This window comes from Podarcis raffonei, chromosome 15, assembly GCF_027172205.1.
Source record: "Podarcis raffonei isolate rPodRaf1 chromosome 15, rPodRaf1.pri, whole genome shotgun sequence".
In the NCBI taxonomy this organism is placed as follows: domain Eukaryota; kingdom Metazoa; phylum Chordata; class Lepidosauria; order Squamata; family Lacertidae; genus Podarcis; species Podarcis raffonei.
This window is the reverse complement of record NC_070616.1, coordinates 25543344-25569544: the sequence shown is the minus strand read 5'-3', so window position 1 is coordinate 25569544 and position 26201 is coordinate 25543344. Positions and strand designations below refer to the sequence as shown.

General features: G+C 43.2%; 1 protein-coding gene across 1 annotated transcript; it reads right to left on the bottom strand.

The window, feature by feature from the left end:
- Positions 1-1756: 1756 nt before the first annotated feature.
- Positions 1757-26201, bottom strand: BCO2 (beta-carotene oxygenase 2). Its single transcript, XM_053366978.1, has 12 exons — positions 25995-26201; positions 16922-17126; positions 15434-15645; positions 12464-12579; positions 11056-11158; positions 7658-7789; positions 6253-6413; positions 4754-4921; positions 3773-3910; positions 3230-3412; positions 3020-3130; positions 1757-2349 (listed from the first exon to the last, which is right to left on the bottom strand). Exons 1-12 carry the CDS (start codon positions 26077-26079, stop codon positions 2233-2235), a joined length of 1731 nt encoding a protein of 576 aa, XP_053222953.1. The 5' UTR covers positions 26080-26201; the 3' UTR covers positions 1757-2232.

Here is a 26201-nt window from a genome sequence, read left to right as displayed (position 1 = left end):
AGGAAACCAGGGGCAATGTTCATCGATTGCCAGAATGAGCTGTATCAAATCTCCCTCAGGGACTTCCAATTTGTTGCAGGAGAGGAGAAATTTTAAGTCTTTTAAAAATTTCTGTTGGGGAGTAGTCAAAGAGCTGCCCATTTTTCTAAAATCAATATTTAAGGGATCGACTAACCTTGGATCCGTAGATGAATAGCGCTTGCAGCCTTTTCCAGGCGAGGTAAGTCGATGAATATCCACTGCTTGGATCAAAAATCTTCTCACAGTCTTGCCCAGACTGTTTGCTTCAATCTTGCTTCTTTAGCTCTCTTTTAAAAACCTCAGTCGTATCTTTTATTCAGCCTCACACGGGGCACCACTTGTCGGGCCAGCCGTTACAAATGGCGCTTTTCAGCATAAAATAAAGACGCAGAGAGCTAGCTTATTTCCTTGGACTGATGGAGCAGCTCTTTCAGACATCTTCTCCTCTCCAGTCCGTTTTTATTACCCTTTGTTCTCTCCAGCCGCATGGCTGCTTGCCAGTGTCTCATGTTACCTCATCTGGCCAGCTTAAACCCACCCACACCATATAGGGTCAACACTGCCCAGAGGAAACACAACTCCTTTTAAGGTCAATACAATTCTAATACATGTAAGGCACAGACATGCTGGTCACTGGGTCAGCAAGACACCAGGTGGCACTACAAACCTTGCCAGGGCTTTCTGGCTCCCACCCTGGCTCCCACACTGCAGACTCTGTTTTTGAGCCTTCTTGATTTTAATTTGTTTTAAGTCTAGTTTTTTGCCGTTTTAAACTTCTGTCAGGGCTCTTTTACCTTTACATTTTTATGTTTTAAATTATGGTTGCAAGTCTTTAGTGACAATTTTATTGTTTTATCTTTTTGTTGTCCGCTTTGAGGTTTATCTACGCCAAGCGGTATATAAATTTTATTAAATAAATCAATAAATAGACAGACAAATGGTGCGACTCACTATAAGGCAGTTTCCTAGGTTCCTGGTGCTCTTCCCAGATGTTTTGGACTACAGCTCAATTCTGGGTGGGGTGGGGCTGATGGTTGTTGTACTCCAAAACATTTTTAGGGTACCAATATGGTGAAGGTTGACCTAATGAATGAAAGCAACACCTCCAGACACGGAGGCGGTCGTCTGGTTCTTAGCATACTGCCCCTGGGAAGAAGACCTCATTTCCACCTGTCAGCTCCTGCAGGTGCAACGTTGTGTTACCAAAAAACAAAACACGAATCCCTAACAGAATCAGGGCATCCCTTTCTCTGTTTCTCTCCTCTGTCTGTTTCTCTCTCCACCCCTTCGTTTTCAGCAGCCAACTTCTCCAAAAGAGTACAAAGCACATTAAAACATTGCTGTTATCATTGAAAAGATTTGAAAATATACAGAATATGTCCAAAGCGCTTTAATTGCATTTAGATAAGTAAATCTCAATATAGATAATACAAAAATAAAGGCTAAACAATTAGAATTGTCCAAAAGGTTAGATTTGAAGTTGATATTGCTTGAGTGCCTCCTTTAAAAAAACTCGGATTTATGGTCAATGTTTTTCTTTCATTGGCAACAGCTCTCACACTCATTAACCTATTTCCTTTTGAACATCTCTGTGGATCAGAATAGTCCCGAGAACTCCTCTAGAAGGCCTGTTTATTGAGCTGATTTGCTTGCGCAAAGCTTACTTAAGAAGTTTAAGGAGTGGTCTTTGCAGAGTATTCTTTCAAATCTGTAGCAAGGTTACACAGCAATTTGCTGGTGGGATCTTCCCGTTAATAAATTGTTAATCCCACAATTTTCCAATGCATTTCCCTGTAGCTTTCCAAACTTTAAAAGGTCAGTTTTTTAGTGGTTTTTTCTGTACCAAGGAAAGGGCTGTAGATCAATGGTAGGACACCTGCTTTGCATGCAGAAGTTCAAGCCAGGTTCAATCACCAGCATCTCTTGGTGGGGCTGAAGCCCCAGAGAGCCACTGTTGGGTCAGTGCAGATAATACTGAGCTACATAGCAATGGTTTGACTTGGTATAAAACAGATTCCTGTGTTTAATCCGCCTTAATTCTGCAAACCTAAAGTTCACAGATGCACTTCAATCCCTCCCTCAAATAGTGACAGCCTGTTGGCACCCCTAGACAGGTTAAGATTAAGTATCTTGTCAAAGGTTTTAAGCGCAGAGCATTGTAGAGCAGACTCTTTCTCCTCCGCATCCTGCTATGTGACCACTGGCTAATCTCTATTGACCTGGAACAAAGATGCCATGAAAACCATAGGGGAACTGGACAGGGACTTCTGCCCGGCCCAGTTCAGTAAAATTCTCAGCATCCAGAATGAGCAGGAAGGTGCCTCGATTCTGAAACAAGAATGATGGTCAAAGTCGAACAACAATACTGAAATGCAGGATTATCTCCCACCAATGCACCCTCTCACGATGCTCTTTTCAATTAAATTAGAAATGTGAAACACAGAGGAACAGAGAAGCTGTACAGGGTGCTTCCACATGGCAGTTTACTGTGGACCCACCACTGTCCATGCGTGCAAGTTTTGCACAGCACCTTCCCAATGCCATCCTCATCAAAATTCCATTTGATATCCTCACCTGCCCCAAATTTGAACCAGACCTTGCCCGGGTTATTTCACTTATCAGATATTCCACAGAAATGGTAAATTCAGATTAAATGAGAGAAAACTATATGGGATTGGCATTTTGATGAGGAGGATGTCACATGGAAGCTATGCAAAGGTTGCATGCAGGAACAGCACCAAATCCACACACTGAACTGTTGTGTGTAAGCACCCACAAAGTTCTTGCGTTTCGAAGCAGAACACAGGATCCTTCTGTACACACCAGTGTTCACTAGAGATCATTGTTGTTGTTGTTTATTATATTATATATTATATATTATATATTATATATTATATATTATATATTATATATTATATATTATATATTATATATTCCTGGCCCTAAAATTAGCGTTCAGACAGTGGCCCATTTATATAGGCAATGAAGACCAAATTACCTGCTTGGCTGTGAGCACAACAGACAGAATAATCCCACGATCTTCTGCAGGAGAGTTAGGTTCTGGCACAAACACTGGCTCAGAAGGATACATTCCATCCTGTCGCCAAATCTTGCAGGCAAAAACAAGGGGACAAAACAGGCTCCTTATTGTGGGTTTTAAGAGCCGGCTCTCGCCCACCCTGAAATTAACTGTGTTTCATCCTTTTACCTTCATCTCCTTGGTCTTTATGTCAGTCTTAATCAGTGAGTCACCAACCATATGCCCAAAGCCACAACCATAGAAGTAACGATATTTCTTCGTGTTGTAATAAGAATAGTTAATCTGGGGGAATTCAAGACCCCCTGCTTCCTTGAGGTTCTCATTATGTAGACTTTCATATGTGCACCAGATCTGGAAAAGGAATCGGCACGTTATAGGTATATTGGCCATTGCCTTATACTAGGTAAGCCTGTTTCTCCATCTAGCCTAGTATTGCCTTCTCTGGCTGGCAGTAGCTCTTCAGGGCACCAGGCAGTGGTCTTTCCCATGATCCTTTGGAAATGTCAGTTCCTATATTCACATGCTTGCTAAATTGGAGCCCAGTGTTTACATTTTCTTTTGGCAAGGAGCAGCTTGGCGGCTACAGCACATAGGAGCAAAAGGGATGTTGGTGGGCAATACAACCACGTGGAGAGCGAGTTCAGCACAATATGGAAATGTCAGGCATAAACGGTAGCCCCTATAGCATCCATTTGTACAGAGACTACGTACCTTCCCGTTGGACTCTTTTGTGGCTGTCGCCGATGTGTAGGACAAGGGGCTAAGATTCTGTCCCACAGCTGCACTGGGATCCACAGTGATGGGCAGAACAAAGCGTCGTGGATACGGCCTTGCCACTGAATTGTAGGCCTGCCAAGGAGACAGGATGTCATTGCAAAAGGAAGAACTGGTCCCCTTTTGCAGGCCTGGTATGGAGATAGGGAGCAAGAACCAACCAGTAGAGAAATAGAATTCCTTGGCCTCCCAGCTTGGGCTCCTTCTTGGGATAAATTTGGTTCAGTTCTGATTTTAATGCAAACCTGCACTTTCTAAAATAAAATGCAAACCAAAATATAGCTACCCTTCGATATTTGCACTTCTCTGAATTTTATGCTGCTGTTCTCCAACCAAATAATCTGTACAAAATGGATTTAAAGATGGTGAAATGTTAAAGTGCACCATTGGTGATTCAAAGCTTCTTTCTTCTGGAAGCTGGAGATTTCAACTGCCTACATGACTAGCTGTCAAGTGCAGCTACAAGCTACACATGCTTTGGGCACAGAATGGCATTATATCCAATGCCAGTCCAAATCAGAGTAGACCCATTGAAGTTAATGGACATGACTATAAGTTCATTAATTTTATGTAGGACTAGCACTGAAGATGACCCACTGGACTGAAATGCTGCGCTCACGACTGCAACCCCACACCCACAACAACAGCACAGCTGTACTCCCCATAGTTAATTATGCACTAAACTCCACCTTCACAGCATGTAATGAGAGGGAAAGGGAATCTTGCTCCAGGAAAAGACATAGCTGAATGCAACAGGAGCTGTACCTAGGCATTCCTTGCCACTGATGCCATCTGCCTACAACAGGCTGCTTACACAATTCCTGAATATGAGAACCACCCACCAACAGTGCCTCCATCTTGACAGGATTCAGCTTCAGCTTACTGGCCTCCCCAACTGCCTCCAAACATTGGCTTTACCTGATCCAGAGCCTCGCCTGCCTTATGGAGGTTTTGCAGCCGGTAAACGTCAAGAGCCCCTCCATCATCTTGACAGCATAGGTCAAGGACGATGCATCCTTGATCTTCAAAGGCATTGATTTGATGGAAAAACAAGAGAGGCTCACTGCAGTACTGCCCGGGCAACACCTGTGCAAGGAACACAAGACATGCCAGTGATGGCATCTCAGGCCCTCAGTGACACCTAGAGAACATTCCACAAAGCATCCCCTCCGAAAATCTTAAGTTATATATTTCAGCGTTGCTGGAAAGGTTTTTAATACAGGGGCAAAAGTAGGAAGTCTGCTAGCCAGCTTCTACTTCATAGCCCTCTGCTGCTACAGGAGGTGGCTAAAGTGTCACACTTCACAAAGAGTGAGGGGGCAGGGTTGGGGGGCAATAGTTAGCAATGTCATGAGATGGTGCCTTATACAGTGGTACCTCGGGTTACATACTTAATTCGTTCCGGAGGTCCGTTCTTAACCTGAAACTGTTCTTAGCCTGAAGCACCACTTTAGTTAATGGGGCCTCCTTCTGCTGCTGTGCCGCCGGAGCACGATTTCTGTCCTCATCCTGAAGCAAAGTTCTTAACCTGAAGCACTATTTCTGGGTTAGTGGAGTCTGTAACCTGAAGCGTATGTAACCTGAAGCGTATGTAACCCGAGGTACCACTGTATACCTGAAAACTTCAACAGCCAGATAGCTACGTATGAGGAATCTGATATTTCAAGCTCCCCAGCCCATGGTAGATGATTGCAGAGTTTGTCCAACATGCAAAATTTGTACCAGGTGTGCAGGTTTTGGCGCTCCGGCAAGAATCTGGTTTTGAGAAAGTGACATGGCTATCAACTGAATTCATGTTGTTACAACAGAGGCAGATTGCACAAGCCTTGCAGGAGTTTGAGAATATATCATCCAGGAAGGTGAATCTTTAGTTCCATCTAGTGCAGCTTTCTACTTCCCCCCAGTTGATAGCCAGAGGCCTCTCAAATCTCATAAGCAGGGCTTGAATGCAAGGAGATCTTTCCCAGTTGTTTATTCCCAGAAGCTAGTATTCAGGGGTACATTATGAAGAAGTGAAATTCTTCAGAGGTAGTGAACTTCCAGCCTATGGGCTGTATGTGGCCCTCCACATTACTCTATCAGCCCCCAGGCCATGCACTCCCTGGCCCATCACTGCATCTTCCTTGAGTGCTTCTGCCAGGCTGAAATGTGGCCTTGGATACTGTGATACATACAGTATCCCTTGTGCATTTGCCCATGAGGGCAGATGGTTCCCCAAGCTGCAGAATGTTCCTCACCCCTTATATACTTGCAGCTGCATTATGAGTAAGTGACATGAGCTCATTCCTTCAAAACTCAAGAAGTCAGCAGACTTGGCTGCTGGGCAGTTTTTCAGTAGGTAAACCTATTGTAGCAAAAGCTAGGCACTGCCCAGAAAAGAAAAACAGGTCATGAGGCAGTGAACCCAGAAGACGTACCTGCCCAGTGAGCTTGTTCACTACATGGAAGCGGGTACTGTGCTCAGGCTCCCAGCTGATCGCTTCCAAAAAGGATTTCCCAAGAACCTTGGCTGTGATGAACTTCCAGAGGTTCATTTTGAGTGGCTGCTCAATAAAGATCACATAGTTTTCACTCATTCCTACAAACAGGAGACAACAAGGCTCAGGACAAACGCTTCCAACAACACTGCTAAGCCCCTGCTGCTTTGCTTTCCGTCATGGCCACGCCTAACTTTCCTCCTGCTATCTTGACCTTTCCTTGCCGAAGGAGTTTCAAATTGCATCCAGTGCAACCTGGTATGCTCTAAACGATCTTGGACTACAGATCCCATTAGCCACAGCCAGCGTGTGGCGTTGTAGTCCAAAAGCACCAGGTTGGGGAAGGCTTCAATGTGTAAAGCTTTGAATAAAATATATTTAATCAGAGTATTGATTGCACTATTTCTATAGCACATCTCACTACACATCTCACCGCTTGTGATTTGTGCTTAGTCTGCTTAAAAAAAAAAAAAGAATACCAAAAGTGATCAGTATATTCCTGCAGCTATTAAAAGTTTGTAATAATAGGATAACCTCCCCATTTCTTTATGGAGCTGCTTTTTGGACTAGAGGAGTGCGGTCTAGTTAAATATTGTCCAAATTAAATTCATACAGATCCCAAGACGTGTTCCTAATGCAGCTGCACTTTTGGAAACAGGACAGTGCTCTTCTGAGATAAGAGCATGGTTGCCAACCTTAAACCTTTGGCTTAAGAGCTTTGTGTTTTTTTAATGGAAACAGGGCTGTTAGCACATTTACCTGGGAGCACCTTTTGCAGTGCTTAGACAAAGCTTGTTGTCCTCCAAGCTGTCTGTGTTCGGCTCTCACCCTTCCTCCTCCTCCATATGGGACATGACAGGAGGTAGAATCTGTAGAGCATGTCCTATTTTATAATTTCAGTGCTGGAGTCTGGCAGCATACGATTGGCCCTTTAGTAACCAAATCTCCAGGAAGGTCAGTAAAATGATAAGTTAAATATCCCATGGAAGATAAAAACCCAAGGGTATCACTGATGGTGGCTAAATTTCTATTAATATCAGTGAGAACAATAGGATTCCTCAACATCTGAAACTGGAAGGACTATCTCCAGGGACCAGTCCAAGATAACTGTAGCTCTAACTGGTAATCTTTATGTTACACTTTTGAATCTGTTGTGCTCTGAGATTCCGGTGCCCTTCTGTTCTTTTCAGTCTATTGGCTGTGTTAAAGTGATTTGATGAATTTCTATTCCAACCCACTGACTAGGCTTTCATTTCGTCTGGCTTTGACTCAGAGATGTTCCATCCTTGCAACATCGACTATGGGTACATCTGCTCCACTTAAAAAGAGGGCTGGCAACTCTCACCAAAGCTGTGGTAATAGGAAGGTTTCATCTTATCCTCTGGCTCAATAGAACACAGCACTTTCGCACCCTGCAGGCTAGAGTCATCGGAGCCCGACGTCTGTGGGGGGACACAGATGATGTTATAGTTGGAGCCTGGAAGAGAGAAAATGCATTTACTATTTTTTATTATTATTAGCTGCCCATCTGACTGGGTTGCCCCAGCCACTCTGGGTGGCTCCCAGTAGTAGTAGTTATTATGATTATGATTTATTACTTATACCCCGCCCATCTGGCCAGGCCTCCCTAGCCAAGCTGGGTGGCTTCCAACAGAATATTAAAAGCACAATAAAACATCAACCATTAAAAACTTCATTACACAAGGCTGCCTTCAGATGTCTTCTAAAAGTCAGATAGTTGTTTATTTCCTTGACATCTGATGGGAGGGCGTTCCACAGGGTGGGCACCACTACCGAGAAGTCCCTCTGCCTGGTTCCCTGTAACCTCACTTCTCACAGGGAGGGAACCACCAGAAGGTCCTCAGTGCTGGACCTCAGTGTCCGGGCTGGACGATGGGGATGGAAACACTCCTTGAAGGATACAGGGCTGAGGCCATTTAGGACTTTAACGGTCAGCACCAACACTTTGAATTGTGCTCAGAACATGACCCGGCCAGCAGTCCAGCTACAGATGGAACTAGACATTGGCTCCATAATTGTTGATGTGGGGTTTTGGAAGAAATGCATGACTCAAGGCATTGCGATTCATAAGCCTCCATGTTTCCAGTTGAGAATAAGGCCATGCACACTCCATGCCACTGATTTGGATTTAATATAAGAGGGTGGAAAACACAACCTCCAACGCATGGTTGTGAAACGATAAGCACATAAAGGTTCTGGGCCAGTCTTATTCATGTGACAGAAGCCTCTTATTCATGTCCAAGGGCCACAGGCAGTGTTAGGAACACCAGTGATCTAACCAGAAAGCGCTTGCCAAACTCCCATGCTTTCCATGACATTACAGCAGCTTTCCTGAACTGGGGGCCCTTCAGATGTTGACTACAACAGACGTGCTGGAGTTGTAGTCCAAAACACCTTGAAGGCACCAGGTTGAGGAAGGCTGCATTAGAGACTGCAACCACTTCTCTCCCCATCCCTTTTCCCTTCTGCATGACAAAGATGTCTGCAAACGTGGCATGAAGGCTGGCAACATCAACCCGGCCACATGTGGGAATCCCTTGCAGACGACCGCAGTGCCTGGAGGCAGGCAGTCAAGTCATGTATCCATAGCAATGACCAGAGGAGAAATGACCTCTGGGAGAAGAGAGAAGCAGAGAGAAGAAATGCCATGGTGCATCTGCAGCAACACAACCGGACGTCTTCATCTGCCCCAGCTGCAACAAAACATGTCTCTCCTATATCGGTCTCTACAGCCACAGCAGGCGCTGCAACCGTCCAACAGCTTGACCTCATTCCCAAAGGCACACTCCTCCATTGTCTCCCAACACAGACGGATGCCAACCATGTATTTTTACATTGCAATCCTGAGGAGCCAGCAAGGACTGTTGTTGTTTTTATGGATTTGTAAACTACCCTGGGAGCAGTTCTGGCTGAAGAACAGAGTAGAAATGCTTTGGATAAATAAATTATTTTGAATAAAAGCAGAAGAGAAGAGAAAATATAATGATCATCTTCCCTGACCACCACCACCACCCATCTTCAGCAAATCAAAAGCCCCTTGCCTTTGTCTGCTACCAGATGCACTGGAAAAGGTATTGCTCTCTGACAGTTCCAAACAGAAATCGATTAGTCAGTTGACAGTGCAGTCCAACAGAATGACCAGGCAGACATAAAAAGAGCAAACTGCATCTGCTGTAATCTCTGCATCTAAAAACCTTTGTTTATGAAGTGTCTGTCTTGGCAAAATTAATGCTTGAACAATAATGCAGCAGACATCTGATCCCCCCAAACTGGTGCTGCCTTAGGTACATTCTGAACAAAGTGAAATATGAGTTGCAGGAAAGAATGCAAAACTAGTTCTGCAGACTTCTACATTGTTTTCCAAGTCTGCCCCAAATGTTTTATTATATAATGACAGGAGCCTGGCACCTTTCCCTGCTATTCACATGTCCTGACACAGAAGCGAACAGAAGCAAGTGAACCGAGCAACAACATTGAAAGTTCAGCAAATTCACTAAATTGCTGGGAGTAATTGGAGCAAGTTGGCTGCCTAAACTTCAACAATGCAGGGTGCTGAAAATTTCTTTCAGGGCTCTCCTCCTGCAGCACTTCTCTTCATTGCAAGCTTGATATTGCCAGTTACAATAAATACTCCAAATATTTCAGTTTAGTGCATTCTCTCTACACTTCGTACACATCTGACTTCACCATCGCTGCACCGAGCACAGCAATAAGTAGGCTGCAATCGCCACTGAAGCCAATAGAAATATGCTTTGCACCATTTCATTTCAATGCACAAAGCCATATACAGTGCAGAATCAGTTACAGGACTGGAAAAATCAACAGATAAATTCCTGTCAGCTAGTTGTCAAGCTATTTTGTGTGTTTTAATCAGAGCTGTGAGAAAGTGGAGTGAGGAATCTTTCATCAAAGTAAGATTATAAGGAGAGAGGATCTGCCAGTGTTTGCCTTGAATGCTGCTATTGCCTGTCTCTTAGCAGCCCTTATCCAAGAGTCACAAGTGTGATATATTTTTCATCAGGGGAGCTAACGTCTTTCTGAAGATGAGCAAATATTTTGATGCACAAAGGACAATATTGCTGTGATTATGTGCGTCAGAAAAATAAATTAATGATGTTACCATGAGGGCAGGGTGGTCTTTACATGTTATGTTTTTATAAACATGTACACCCCGCCCCCCCAAAAAGAGTAGCTACTGTTGCAGAAAAAAACAATAATTAATGTGGAAGAAGGCTTTTCCTGAAGCGTGGAACAGTCATTTTAGGGGATATTAATTATGGGATATCTGTAAAATGTGCTTTATTCTTTTTTTAGAGTTTGTTTTGTTGTACACTGCTTTGATGGCCTCAGGTTATAAAGTGGTTTATAAATCTGTAAAGAAAATATACCAGAGGCAGTGCATGCAATCCAGGGATTCTATTGCTCTGTCTCTAACATGTGGACCAAGCTTCTGGTATCTTCGGAAGTTGCAGGAGAAGCTCTCCCACAGACCACAGTGACCTACTGGGTATATATAAGAAATAAGGCAGCCTCTCGGGGAATCTGGTCCTGAGCTGTATAGGGCTTTATATAGTAGTACCAACACTTTGAACCTGGTCCAGTAGTGAATGGAGCTCCGCATCCAGTCCATCCCTAGCATAGAAACATCACAATCTCATACACAATGTCACGATTCTCCTAGAAGTCAGAAAAATCAGCCTCTTCTGAGCCATACAATCTCACCATGTTTTCCATACGAGTTGCCCATGTTATACGCTGTCCCGTCTGGGTCATAGTGTGGGTGGGCAGTTGCTCCATTCACTGCAATGTACTTTGTCCAATCCACCTGCAAATGCAAATATATATATATATATATTTTCCCTTTCAGGGTCTAGGTGGAAGCGATTCATTTATAAATATTTCTCCAGCCCTGGTATAAGCTAGACAACATGGATCTCTGCCTTTGCAACTAGTTGTGAACGGCACTCACTGGCTACCTCTGCTAATCAGATTTCAGTAAACAGACCCTTTCGACTTCTTTCAAGATGCATGTGTCAGAGTGCGCATGCTACAGTCTCATACACACATGCAGAAGATTGGGGTGGGAAAGAGTTGGTAATCTGCTGGGTTAGAGAATGGACTCTACCATTTCAAGGGGGGTTTCATTTCTGGATGGTCCTTTTTCTTCTTCAAAATAGCCATGCCAATAGAAAACTTGAACAGTGTGGGGTGGGGATTGTGCTAGAAACTGCCTTTGCTAACCTGGTACTCTCCAGATGTTTTGGACCCCCATGCGATGAGAGCTGCAGTACAAATGACCTGAGGGGAAATGGCTAAACTAGAAGGTTTCTACCTGCGGGGTTAGCTTTCTACTTTCATTGAGTTTGGAGGAAAACATTCAAAAATGGGATCTCTCACCTGCAAACTGAAGCAGCAGAGGCCATTCTACCACTCCAGGTCTCATGTTATTCCCATCTCTGCCACATCTGCAGACCAGACCAGGTCTGAGTCTCAAAACAGCAAGTCTCATCCAAGGTGGTCTGCCCTTCAATACGGCTTATTTACAGAGGCTTAACTAACACCTGGGACGCAGGTGGTGCTGTGGGTTAAACCACAGAGCCGAGGGCTTGCCGATCAGAAGGTCAGCGGTTCAAATCCCCACGATAGGGTGAGCTCCCATGGCTCGGTCCCTGCTCCTGCCAACCTAGCAGTTCGAAAGCACCTCAAAGTGGAAGTAGATAAATAGGTACCGCTCCGGCGGGAAGGTAAACGGCGTTTCCGTGCGCTGCTCTGGTTTGCCAGAAGCGGCTTAGTCATGCTGGCCACATGACCCAGAAGCTGTACGCCGGCTCCCTCGGCCAATAAAGCGAGATGAGCGCCGCAACCCCAGAGTCAGTCACGACTGGACCTAATGGTCAGGGGTCCCTTTACCTTTAACTAACACCTATGAACCTTTAATCTCACCCTGCAAGGGCTGTGATCCAGCTTCCTCCTCCTGTGACCTTAACTCTATTCCTCTATTCCTTCACCTTCTAAGAGCATCAGGTAGCCGTCCTGGATTCCTGGGAGACCCCAGAGAACCACTCTCAGTCAGACTGAACCATCCTGGGCTTGATAGACAAACAGTCTGATCTGATTCAGGTTCCTTTACCTTCTCCTTTGTTTCGAGGGTTTCCGGATCGACCTTACGCATTAAGTTGGTTTCTGTGCTGACGTAATAGTCGCCTTTGTAGACCACGTAGTTCACATTGCAGTTGTCTGTCATTTCTGGAATGAAAACCCCAGGTTGGTTTGTGGGTGTGATACAAAACACTTGGGATCACTGGAGTTGCATGGATGCTTTTAAACCAATATTGAGTGCCAGAAACTAACAGTAGCAGCAGAGAAAACATGTTCTTCTCTTTATTTTCAACTTTCTTGGGCACATGAAACTAACCACAATTACTTTGAATTTCTGCTTAACCCTCAAGAATGAAGGGCTTTTTCGCTGGACAGGTTTAATTCAAATCCATCAAACCTCCTTTGGGGAAGGTTCTCAGGCAGGGTGGAAGGAGAAAGAACTTGCCCAGGTGAAGACCACCTGGTGGAAACGCTTACACATATGGTTCTTAATTGTAAACTATATGCTGATCTGTGTCAGCAATTTCTAGATCAACTCTGCATCCCCCAAAAGAAATCAGAGTTGGATGTCATACATTTTCTATTACTGGGGAATGATCAGGAGCTCACCAAGTTAGTGGCTAAATATCTCTATTTGGGGGTTTTTGTCGTTGAAATACATTGCAGACACCTGATCTCCCTGGAGACCTAGAGATGTGACGATAGACTACTCTGCCTCCTTTCTTCTAGCAAATGTTTTGGGCCACTAGGGAAGTGGTAATTCTGTATTGATTTGTTTTGGATGCTTGGATGTGATGCCAACAAAAGGTTTGGTGATTGTGGTGGTGGCTTTTAAACCAGTGGTTTTCATCCAGTGTGCCGTGGCACCCTGGGGTGCCTTGAATCATGGTCAGAGGTGGCGTGGGCAACACTGGCCTCTGTCCCTCTTTCCTTCTCTCCCTCCTGTGATGCCCTCTTGCGTCGCTGCCTCCCAAAGGCTTGCATGGCTGTTTATTGCATCAGCCCTGGCTATAAGCTCTGCAGGTGAATGGTGCCTCTGGGAGCAGCTGCAGGGAGGACTCCCAAGGAGAGAGCAGAGGTGAGGAGGCTGAGGGAACACTCCACAAGGGAGGATGTTTGAGGCTGTCAGCTCTGCAGGCAAGGGGAGACATAACTGGGCTCCTGAGCCCCACAGGGGTGCAGCAGAAAGAACGTAGTTGGTCAAGGGAGCCGTGGACTCAAAAAGGTTGATGTACAAATGTGCTGGAAATGAAAAGAAAATGAGGGTACTTTTTAATCATATGTGGTGGTATGTAAGATGACAAAAGACTTCTGGGAAATTATATATAATGAACTGGGTGTGTGTGTTGAAAATACGTTTCCTAAGAAACCAGAAGCTTTTCTTTTAGGTATTATAGGACCAGAGATCCTGAAGGACCAGACGAAACTGTTTATTTACGTGAGCACAGCTGCACAGACTCTCTTAGCTCAGAAATGGAAAGATGGTACACCTCCAACCAAAGAAGAGTGGCAAACAAAATTGATGAACTATTCTGAGATGGGGAAAAAACTTACAGGAAGAATTAGAAACCAGGAAGAGGGGGTCTTTAATAAAGAATGGGGAAAGTTTATAATTTATTTGAAAAGCTATTGTAAACAACCACATACATTGGTAGGACTAACAGGAAACTTGTAGTAAAGATTTAAACTACGGATTGGCAAAGGATTTATAAAAATAGAGTTATGATAGAGATGCAGAGGGGGAAATCATTACATTAAGATCCGCAATGAGCGTGGGGAGGGAAGTCAGAAGGGACTATATGTTTATGTTTTTAATTCATTTGTTTATATAAAATAGAAAAGGAAAAAATAAAATTTTTATATATATATAAAAAGAAAACCTCTGTTTTCCTTGTCAAAATTGTTTGTGCCTCCAGGAGTCACAAATGAAAGTGGGGACAGGGCGGGGAAACACACACAAGTGGTGGCAACCTGCCTTACTGTGGCAAGTGGCCTGAAAAAGAGAATCACTTTGACTGTTTTTGATATGAGCCAATGAAATGGTCCCTTCCTCTTGGCTCATTCTCTTGGATTACTGTCAACACTGTGAAAGCTGAGCTCATTGCAACTGAATGAAATACACTGCGGAGTCTCAGTAGAACTGATAGCCATGTTCAAATATATAAAAGGATGTCACATAGAGGAGGGAGAAAGGTTGTCTTCTGCTGCTCCAGAGAAGTGGACACGGAGCAATGGATCCAAACTGCAGGAAAGAAGATTCCACCTAAACATTAGGAAGAACTTCCTGACAGTAAGAGCTGTTCGACAGTAGAATTTGCTGCCAAGGAGTGTGGTGGAGTCTCCTTCTTTGGAGGTCTTTAAGCAGAGGCTTGACAACCATATGTCAGGAGTGCTCTGATGGTGTTTCCTGCTTGGCAGGGGGTTGGACTTGATGGCCCTTGTGGTCTCTTCCAACTCTATGATTCTATGATTCTATGATTCAGAGGAACCTGAGACATCCCTTTTACTTGAATTGTCAGGCAGCTATAGAGGCCCTACGGGGGGGGGGGGGCAGGGGGTAAAAAAAGGCACCAAAGATTCTAAGATAAGGTTACCAGATGTCCCCATACAAAATCCATTGAAGTTGAAAAGTGTCCCGGGATTCATTGAAAAACATCTGGTAACCTTATTGTAAGAGGTGTCTCCTCTTGGCATTCTTAGTGCTAAAGAAAGGATTTTAGCGATGTTCGAGAAAGGCTGAGCAAGCCTGTGAAAGTTGGAACAAGAACTGTGGGAGCTTGAGAAGGAAACAGAAACCAATCACATGCAAATGAGATGAAGAAAGGTGCTTATCTTAATCTCCAGGTGGGAGGGTGGAGCAACAGAAAGCTTTTTATGTGGTGGGATAAAAAAAGGTAAAAGATGTATCAAAGCAGTTTGGAAAATATATTCTTTGCTTGCTTATTCTGTAAGGTTAGTCTGTGTTGCATTGCAAGGCTTAATAAACTTTTATGACACTTACTTGGCACTTCAAACCTTGACATGAAGCGCTCAAAAATGGACTTGCAAGGGTCAGGCATAGCTAGGGTTCCAAACTCAGATACCATGATCCGATTGTTCCGGCTGTTAGCCATGTAGGAATCGCTCCTTAGGAACTTGCTGCTGTACTTCACAACTCCATCCTCAATGTCAAACTGGTGCATCAGAGACATGCCATCAAACCAGTGGTTATACCTTCCATTGGAGAAGAGAAATCTAATCAGTGGGGGGCAGGAATAGGAGTACAGGGTGCTGATTTCACCTATTTCCTCTTATCAGCTCCTGCCAACTTTAGGAATCCAAGGCAGACGGCCTTCTTGGTATTGGCGCCCACCCTGTGGAATGCCCTCCCACCAGATGTCAAGGAAATAAACAACTATCTGACTTTTAGAAGACATCTGAAGGCAGCCCTGTTTAAGGAAGTTTTTAGTGTTTGATGTTTTATTGTGTTTTTAATATTCTGTTGGAAGCCACCCAGCTTGGCTAGGGAGGCCTGGCCAGATGGGTGGGGTATAAGTAATAATTTTATTATTATTATTATTACTCCTACTCCTACTACCTACTTAGATCCTCACTGATGATAAAATGTGCACATGCAGTTCTGCCCATGTAAAATGCACATATATACCAAAGTAACAGCAACAAGATCATGTACAAGCTGATTTCTGGGGGCAGGGGGGAAGGGGATTGATGAGGGCACACAGGTGTGTTATTTCATCTTTTCCTTCTCAGCCAGGTAATAAAGGGAGGGGAAAACACATCTCCCAAACTTGGGAAAACACTTGTTTGATTGAATTTATCTAAACTTCACACAGAGTGGGGAGGAAGTTCAAAACCGATGAATGCAAATCTCAAAGGACTGAAACGTTTTTCTTAAAAACTTCCCTTTAGATGAGGGAAACAAGAAATGTTTATTAATAAAGAATCCATCTCCAGGATACTGATTTGCCTGTTAATCCTGCCACCGCTAAGCAGATGGGGGTGGACAGAATTCTCGAATCCCTAAGAACAAACCTTGCCAGCTGTGAACAACATGGTTCTTGTACAGTGGTACCTCGGGTTAAGTACTTAATTCGTTCGGAGGTCCGTACTTAACCTGAAACTGTTCTTAACCTGAAGCACCACTTAAGCTAATGAGGCCTCCCGCTGCTGCCACGCCGCCAGAGCACAATTTCTGTTCTCATCCTGAAGCAAAGTTCTTAACCCGAGGTAATATTTATGGGTTAGCGGTGTCTGTAACCTGAAGCGTATGTAACCTGAAGTGTATGTAACCCGAGGTACCACTGTATTTTCTTTCTGGAGACACAATTGACAGAACAACCTACATATGAAAGAGCATATCCCTGTGTGGCTTGTAACTTTTCTGGGTGGCTTCTACGGCCTGATCCATAAAGAAATGCAGGTTTTTTTTTATCTCTGAGGTTTAGAATCCCTTGCAGGGCACAGCCACAGCAAACCAAGCAGGCCTTACTTGTCTTTTCCAAACTCAAACTTCCCTGGGCCAACCCTCAGCAGCTTGCCCTTCAGCCAGGTCGGGACGTGCCCCTCGATCTTCGTAGGAATAGCTTGAGATGTCTCTTCTACGCTGCAGAAAAATGGCGAGATGCATTCCAAGCCCTTCCGGTTGCTGAAGGAGACCTGCTGCTGTTTCTGGGTCAATAGGAGACTTGGTACCACTGAGGAGACAAAAGCAAGAAACTAGCAGACCAAAAAGGAATACGGGCGCCCATCAACTTACCTGGAGGTTGCATTCCAGGCTCCCGTGCGCATAAGTGAAATTGTGTAGGCTGCAACCTATGGAGTCACAAGAGCATGTGATATACTGTAATACTTGGGCAAAGCAATGCATTTTCCCAGAAAAACTAAATAATGAGTCCTGGCAGGAGTGGCACACAGAGAGTTCTGTCTCAGTGGAGACTACCACCAGTGTCAAAGACATGGGGGCAGGCTTCTTCTTCACCAAAGGATGTGCCCAATTCTAGCACTATTTCCTTCCCCCAGCAATGAACTTCTATGGGGAAAATAAACTCATACCCTCAGAGACATTACTGGGATGTCAGGTTTCCCAGGCTCTCAATTTTCTGACCACAGCTCCCCCATATTTCTGTTCCAAGGTTTTGATTAATATTCTATTTGATTTTTTATTGCATGTCGATAATAGGCATTTATTTATTTTTTGCTTGTGTTTACGACAGTAGTTTGTGTAAACCACTTAGAGATTTTCTTACATTAAGCAAAACCAACAAATTTGCCCAATAAAAACCTGCCTAAAAAAAGCAGAGGGAGGACCTACCGGGGGTGAAATAAAACTCACAGAACACACAGCTACACACCAGCCTAGGCCAATTAAATAAGGGATATGCTTTATAGCAGCTATCAACAACCATGTACCGATTGACATGCTTGTCTTAAGTGTAATACTTAAGAATAATCATATTTTCACATGCGGTCTAATTGAGCCTTCAGCAGGGATCAGCATTCTAAAACCCCTTCTTATATCTTTAAGGATCAAGAAGCTTGAAAGGGGAAATCCACCTGCAGGGTTAAAGCAATTATCCCTTTGGTGGTTAAGCTCTGGTAAAATGCATTCAAAGAAGAAAATCTGATGCTATGTGTAATAATTATGTACTGAGGCAGAACATGGAGTTGCCAATATATCCCTTTCAAGAAAGGGAACAACATTCCCTTCTGGGCAACTTTATGAAGGTCACATGCCCGAGATGGATGGAGATATGTATATTTCACCTTTGTACCACAGGCGAGTTTTGGCAAACACTCTCACACACTGTTGGCGCATGACATGTGCCAAACATGTGCAGCTCCCCAAGCGTGTAGGTTCATGGCAGTGCAGTTTTGTGCTGGAAGAAATTCATTCGGACTCCAACACCTAAACCGGTTCAGTCCTTTACTGACAGGTCCAAAGCATTAAGGCAGTTTCCCAAAGATATACATCTTTGTTATTAGCAAACCAAGGTACTGAGGGAACATTGGAATAAAGAATGAGAGATCTCAGTTTCTACCAAACAGTGGGAAACTGTTTTAACTGCTACAACAAGGGTGTCTCTGGACCTTAAATTGAGGCTATTACAACATCAACAAAAATTTAGAGTATACTGGACCCCATTACGTTTGTTTTTTAAAAAGGGCTATCTAAGGTATCTAACTGTTGGAGATACAATAGGGATAACGCTTCTCTAAAACATATGTTTTTTCATTATCCTATATTGAAAGAGTTTTGGAAGAAGGTAAATGAAGCTATCAACAGAACTATACGGAACAAACTTACATTTACAGAGCAAAATATCCTCTTGCATTATATACTCATGGAACCTTACAAAAGGACAATGTGAGTGGACTCTCCGTGCCCTTACCACACAGCAAAAAGACTGATACTGATGAATTGGAAAAATAAAAATGCGGCTCCCTTCTATGATTGGACTGAAGACTTATTCAAACTCGCAACATATGAAAGTTGTTTTTGTTTTGTTTTTAAAGGCAGTTTCACTATATACAGGCGTCTGGTAGATCCCTAGTAGAAGGTGCAGGCTTCAAATGCAAAGCAAGTCCAATTCACAGCATACATACAGCGCAGAGTTCAGTGTCAATCTGGCAGAGCTTCCTTGCAGCGAAGCAAAGAAGCAATGTACCCTTTGCTCTTTGTACTCTTAATATACCCAAGAATGTCCACACCCTTGGCTGGTTGCCAGGTCAGTGACCGTCAAACATAATCACATGACCTGAAGGTGCAAGTTAAGGGAAGCCCATGCACCAGCTTTTCCTTAACAGCAATTAAAGGAACCTCAACACCCCTTCTTAATTCTCTTTAGGAAAAAATATGTATCATAGCATGTTATTATGCCATTATATCAGCAATGTTCTGGCTCGACTCACAATATACAAGTTTCATCAATCCATGTTCCACATTGTCCCTGACATGTCTATATTTTATGTCCATGTGTTTTGTCCTAGACTTGAATTGTTCAGGCTCTGCCATGGATATGCAGGCCTGATGGGCCTCATAAACTGTCACAGGTAGCTTGGATTCTACATTCATGTCCGCAAGAATCTGCACAAAATAGGGAAGCTGATTGTTCAATTCAGACAGAGCAGCCTATTCTGCTTCAGGTGTAGACACAGATACCAACCCGTTTCCAGGATTTCCAACCCACTAGAGACCGTCCAAATTGTACTACTATCCCAGCAGTGGACCTTCTTGTCTGTACATCATTTCCAAAGAGGATGACAGTTTTAAACAGTAGTCCTTTGTTGCTTTTAAATAGCGAAACACTCTTTTAACTGCTTGCCAAGCTGCTGTGGTTAGCTTTGAAACTAACCTGCTAAGAACACCCACAGCATTGTTAACATCTGGTCTGGACCACTGTGAAATGTACAACAAACTGCCAATGGCAGAGCGGTATACCTCCTGGTTTTCAAACACCACATTACACTGCTTTTTAAAAGTCTGTCACCATAGGAGTTTGAACGCCTTTACAATTCTGCATACCAAAACGTTCTAACAGTTGTGTAAATTTCTTTTTCTGGCTTAGTAGAAAAACTCCCATCACTTATTCTATGTACTTCAACTCCCAGGTAACTCTTTATAGCTCCTAAATCTCTGAGCTGGAACTTTTGCCTCTACTGCTGGGCAAACTCCTGAATTTAGTTGTTTGTTTTCCCAACACACGTTAGATCATCAACACTAGAAAAAACATACAATCATCTCCTGTCCCCTTACAATATAGACAGGAATCAGCCCAGCTCTTTTGGAATCCTAGAACACTTAGCGCTTCATGCAAGCACATTTTCCAATTTCTGGCTGATTGGCAAAGTCCATAGATCACCATGTAAAGTCTGTATACGCCTTTAGGATTCTGCTCAAATCCTGGAGCTTGCTGCATATAAACCACCTCTTTTAACCCTGCGTTTAAATATGCTATCGCAATGTCAAAGTGACTAACTTCAAGATCACGTATTGCTGTAAGGGTTAAAAGAATTCTCATACTTTCACTCCTGGCTGTCAGAACGAAAGTCTCATCATAATTTAAACCCCTTCTCTGCATGAATCCTTTCACAACAAACTTTTCTTTAAACTTCACTTTACCAGATGCTATGGTTTTACTTTTATAGACCCAACGGAACCCCACAGATTTCTCCTGTTCTGGCACATCAACAAGTGAGAAAACCTTGTGATCAGTCAGGGATTGCATTTGTTGTTCCATTGCAGCAAACCCAAGATCCTGCTGTTGTGAAGGCAGCTGCAGGACTTCCTCAAAAGTTTGAGGTGCATGGCTTCCAGTTCCAGTCTGCCTTAATGGAGGCAGCTCTCATGACAGCAGGAGATCGTCAGTGGAGGATAAACAAGGATGACTGAGGATAGTTATCCTGGCTCTCACTCCAGCATGGAATGCAGGAGGCAGGGAGGCGCTGAGTACAAAAGCACTTCTGCCGAAAACCCAATGCCTCCATTAAGAAGCAGAGGTTCTCCTGTGAATTAGAGTTTCATTCAGACTAAAGTACATGTGCGTGCTAGAAGAGATGAGATCACAAACTGCAGAACAGAACCAGCTGCAAGGTTGTTAAGGTTTGAACTTGAGAGAAGACTTCAAAAGATGGTGTGGGGGGGGGAGCCTATGGTTTCTTTATATAACGTTTTGTTCTCTACATTTATGATTCGGCAACCCTCCTTTGAATGTTAGTTCAAATTATATTTGTACAAGCGAGGAGGGAAGAAATTGGATTATAGATATGGAATATAACATTAAACGGAACTGTTTGTGTAAAAAAGGAAAAAGGGAGGGAGGCTTTATTTTGCAAAAGGTTTACGATGGAAACTTAAAGCTGACTCTTCCCTATCTTTTCTTATTTACAAAGTGAACTGAATAACACTAAGAGGACGTGGAATTAATTTAATTGGAAGTATAATTGTGCATATATCCTCATTTGGAAGGAAGGATGAAAGGAGTCTGTGAACTGCCAAGGAACTGACTGCTCTTCTTCCCAGGCTGAGAGGAAAAATTATAACAACAGTTTATTTATTGGGACAGAGTGAGTTTTGCAGCTGTTGTTAAAGTTGCAAAACAATGAAGCATGGGACAGAGTGAGGTAGAAATTTCTGGAAAAACAATGGGATTTCAGCTCCGTCCAGGGCATGATGGATAATAGCAACAACCGGGAAAAGATATACATAACATTTTACAAGGACAGGAAGAAACACCATGGACAGAATAATTGGCACACATAGGAAGAACAAGGATATAGGTTTTTTGTTTGTTTTTAATTTATTTTCATAGTTTGAGCGCCTCACTTGTAGTTTTATAAATCATTTAATGTGTCAACATGAATAGAAGTTATTAATATTGCAGTTGTTGTATAAGGGATTATTATTATGTCCGGAATGTAATGGAAATCAATAAGGTTTTGGAGTGCAGAAATAAAGAAAATAATCAAACCTTCAGTTCTAGCACACAAGGGGAGGCACCTTATCTGAATTATATAATTCGGTATTTGAACAATTGGTATTAGTAACTGTATTACAAATTGGTATTGTTATATTGAGGCTACTATTGGATTGTAATTGAAAACTAATAAGTTAGGTCAGTTTGCACTTGAGCAAATGGTCTTTATGACGCTCTGTTACTCTTTTTGCTCACTTAGAAAGTTTGCAGGTTTCACACTCCCAAGTATTTACTTGGGAGGCTTTTAACTTTAAATCAGTGCACAGCTGTGGCATTTTGGCTAAACTTCTAAAGTGTGCATGCCGCATTCTCCGGCAAATTCTGCCAGTAAAGATTACATTGTAAATATCTTTTGTCAAGCATGCTACACTCAGCAAACATTACTGGAGATTTTCCACTAGCAAAACATTTTCCAAATGTGCCCCCAGACAAGGCACATGCGCCGACCCTCGCTCTTGGATTGAAACACATGAACTATCAGCAAGGGTGACATGGTCCTTCCTCACAGTGCTTCAAGAAACAAATAACTCCCTGGGGTTCACCACATGCTCAGTACAGGCAGAGTCCAACAGCCAGACTCAGTCAGCAACTCTGGTTTCAGGAACTGACTGTCTCACCACGGCTGAGACAAATTGAGTTATTTGCTTCTGTTTTAAATGGGGATGCTTTTTATGGTTGGCATCTGGAGCCAGGCGGGCAGTACAGTCTCTCCTGAGGTGCTGCGTTGAGCCACAACGAAAACAGCCACACCACAACTATCGCCCTGGCTCCTCCCTCACCCAAGAATGACCACACCCTTGACCGGTTGCCAGGTCACAGTGATGTACTTGGCAGGTTGCCAGGTCAGTGACCGACAAAATCCTCCCTGCTTAAGTCAAGCTGTTGACTTTTCTCCCTTTTGAAACATTGCTTCTGATCATCTACTCCATCACCATCAATTACTGACATGGCTTGGCTTCACCTGCACCTTCTCTGCCAGCAAAAGCCAATTGCAAAGAACATTCTGTTCCTATCCATTGGCTAAGGAAGAAAGGAAGGCAGCAGTCCTCTACTCATTTGCCTGGGAGTAAGCCTTATTGAAGCCAATGGGATTTGCTCCTGAATAGACATGTACAAGCTCTCACTGTAAGCCTGCAATTCTCTAAATCAGGATTTCCCAACCTTGGGTCTCTAGTTGTGTATTTAAAAAAACAACAACACCCAAACTTTTCATACTTTACCTGCTCCATTCCTTGAGAACTGTGTGTTAAGAGGCAAATCAGAAGACGATAATGCTAGAAATGCCAAGTATTTCTAAGGTAAATTACAGTTCAGTGCCACTAAAAACAAAGTACCGTATTTTTCGTCCTATAGGGCACACCGGCCCATAGGACGCACCTCGTTTTTTGGGGGGGGATGAATAAAAAAATTTATTTTTCCCCCCCCGCCGCGGCTGCCGCCCCAAGCCTTGCACACACCTGCCCGAAGCACGGGGCACCCTCCGGAGGGCTCCGCGTGCTTCGGGTGACAGGCTGCCGCCCCAAGCCTCGCGCGCCCGGCGGGACCTCCTGCCGGGCACGCAAGGCTTGCGGACACTCACCGGGGCTGCAGGCTGCTGCCCGCAAGCCTTGTGAGCCCGCAGGAACTCCCGCCGGGCTTGCAAGGCTTGCAGATAGCTTCCTGAAGCCTGGAGAGCAAGAGGGGTGGGTGCGCACCTATGCCTCTCGCTCTCCAGGCTTCAGCGAAAGCCTGCATTCGCCCCATAGGACGCACACACATTTCCCCTTCATTTTTGGAGGGGGAAAAGTGCGTCCTATGGGGCGAAAAATACGGTACATGAATCTCGCAACTAAAGAATTCTCTCTCACTCTCATGCCAGTGTACGGAGTTGGCTCCATTTTCTGGTTCGCCTTAGACAGGCAATTGCCTGCAACTTTGAGATTCAGGAAGCACTTTGCAAACTCATTGGTTTTGTGTCCAATTCAAACGATCTCAGGCTGCACCAAATGCATGGTATGGCAAAGAAGCAAACAACCATCTTTGAAAATGTAAAAGCCAAAAATTATTTAGTTTTGTCTCTGGCATTCATCAGAATTCTGGAACACACCTTTAGAAGGGAAAGCAGTAGCAAAATAAGTGTAGTAGTCCTTATATTAAGAAAACTAGATATTAATTTTAGATTATTCACTAGGTGAGAATGATATAAAAATTGAGAATGTTTTTATGACTACTGTTCGTGCGAAAGGCATTTCAGAGGAGAAAAGTTCAGGCAATGTCTGAAAATACCCAGCAATTATGACACGTTCAATTCACACAGGAAAACAGCCATGATGGATCAAGATGAAAGATGCTGTTTCATGTCTGTGTCATTTTTGCATAGGCAGTTTGTATTTTTTAAAAAAATAGATTTTATAAAATATTTTCTTGGTTTACAAAAGTACGTGTCTTGTCTTTTTTTCCAGGTTGCAAAGTCCTTTGTGCAAGTTTTGATGCTGTACGTGCTGCCGTTTAAGACTCTGGCATAATGATAAATGTAGCAGCAAAACAGCGATGAAGCCACAACATAAATGAAAGCATTATACATTTTGGCAGGGCACTGCTGTAGTGTGATAACCCAAGAGTTCCAGTTAGTTACTTTCTTCCTCTCTTCCTGACAAATAATGGTAATTCATAGCTACATCTTATGTGGGTCCACCAATAAGAGTAATGAAATTAATGTAAAACTGGCAAAAAGAAGTCCAGTCTCCTGGTTCCATTGCTGACTGATATAAAAGGTAGTATTGTGTGCGTGCGTTTTGTTAGTTCTTTATTTTGGGGGGTGGAGATGCAAAGAGTTGTATAAGATTTATTTATTCTTCTTGCTTACTGCCTGCTACTGAACTTGTTTTGTGTATTTGGCCCCACTGAAGACTACAAGGCCTAGCCTACTGCCTTGGGTTGAAAACATTGACTTTTATTCATTTATTTTAGTAAGCTAGGGAACTTAGAACTGTTTCAGAACTAGACTGACTGGAGGGAAGGGGAAGAAGATTATGTTATTTATGACTTCATACCATTAATGAGTACGTGCAAATTGTATAAAGCTGTAAGTTACTTTTGTTTCAAATATGTTATCTTTTGTAACTTGTTTTATTTTCTATAACTTTTGCAATATTTCATATCGTTTAGTAACACCACTCAGTGATTTGTTTCAGTTACAATCTTGAGCCTGTGGTTTTACTGGTTAAACTCTATTCTCTAATGTATCTGAGATTTGTCAGCTATGAAAGTTACTGCTTTCCCACAATTTGTTTCTATTTTGCTTTGGTGATCCAAAAAGTTGAAGCAAATAGGTTTGCATTTCCAGCAAAAGGGTAAAAAATAAAGAATAATAACTCTGATAAGAACTGCTTTTTAGATTACTGCTGTGATTAAATGTCTCCCATCTATGTAATATTGCACAACTCTTGCTCTTAAAACATATTACATTGCTGTCAAAATAGCATATTACACTATCGCTCAAGGCATTTATCGTTACAAAGCTTGCAACAATGAAACTAGCAGGTTCTACCTAACAATATCAAAGCTTGCACAGCAAATGAACTGAATTTGCTATACAAGGATAAGTCCATTATTGCTTTCCTGCTCCATGCTTATGAAAATTTGACAGCAGGCAACACCATGGCTTAAGGATAGCAATGCAACTTAACTAGGCTTTGAGAGTTCCGACCCCCTGATTCCAATGAGAAACACATTACACATTATTTTAGTTCATCACCCCCTAGGCTGACTGTTTTGATATTCTCTGATTTCTGCATTGTGGAGACTAGGTGAAAGCTTTGGTGTTACATGTTTTAAACAAGCATCTTCCTTCTTAAAAATAAAATAAAAAGCCATTCAAATTTCAGACTGCAACCTAATTGCAGAGATTGTTGTTGGCCGCCGATGACCTCCCAGCCCCCAAACTGCACAATCAGAAATAATCAGTACGTGCGCTTCTGAATAATAACTAGACTCTAATCTTGTGGGTTACAGGCGCAATCCCAAACAGGCCTCTGAATACAGTCCGTCCAATCTCAGATGCTGAAAAACAGCCTCTAGCAGAAAACTGGGAGGAAATGGAAATCTTACCTGGGATGTACTGGAGCAAAGACCAAAGAAAATCAGCCACATTCCTAGACAGGAGGCTGATGAAAGAGAACATGTGGGAAAGCATCTTTCGTGATTCTGAAGCATATACTGAGGAACCTGCATAAACCGTCTATGCGAAAGATGGTACAGTGCATCTGTTAATGATGGGAGTGTACAACTAGGCTGGCTGAACACATCATTTCAGAA

Bases quoted from the DNA above. Each gene is read 5' to 3' on its own strand.
- BCO2 (XM_053366978.1), bottom strand. From the start codon at position 26,079: ATGCTTTCCCACATGTTCTCTTTCATCAGCCTCCTGTCTAGGAATGTG. The intron at 17,127-25,994 runs GTAAGATTTCCA...TTGTCTCCTCAG, and splicing joins TTTGCTCCAGTACATCCCAG to TGGTACCAAGTCTCCTATTG. The intron at 15,646-16,921 runs GTAAGGCCTGCT...CTCCAATGGAAG, and splicing joins TTTGAGTTTGGAAAAGACAA to GTATAACCACTGGTTTGATG.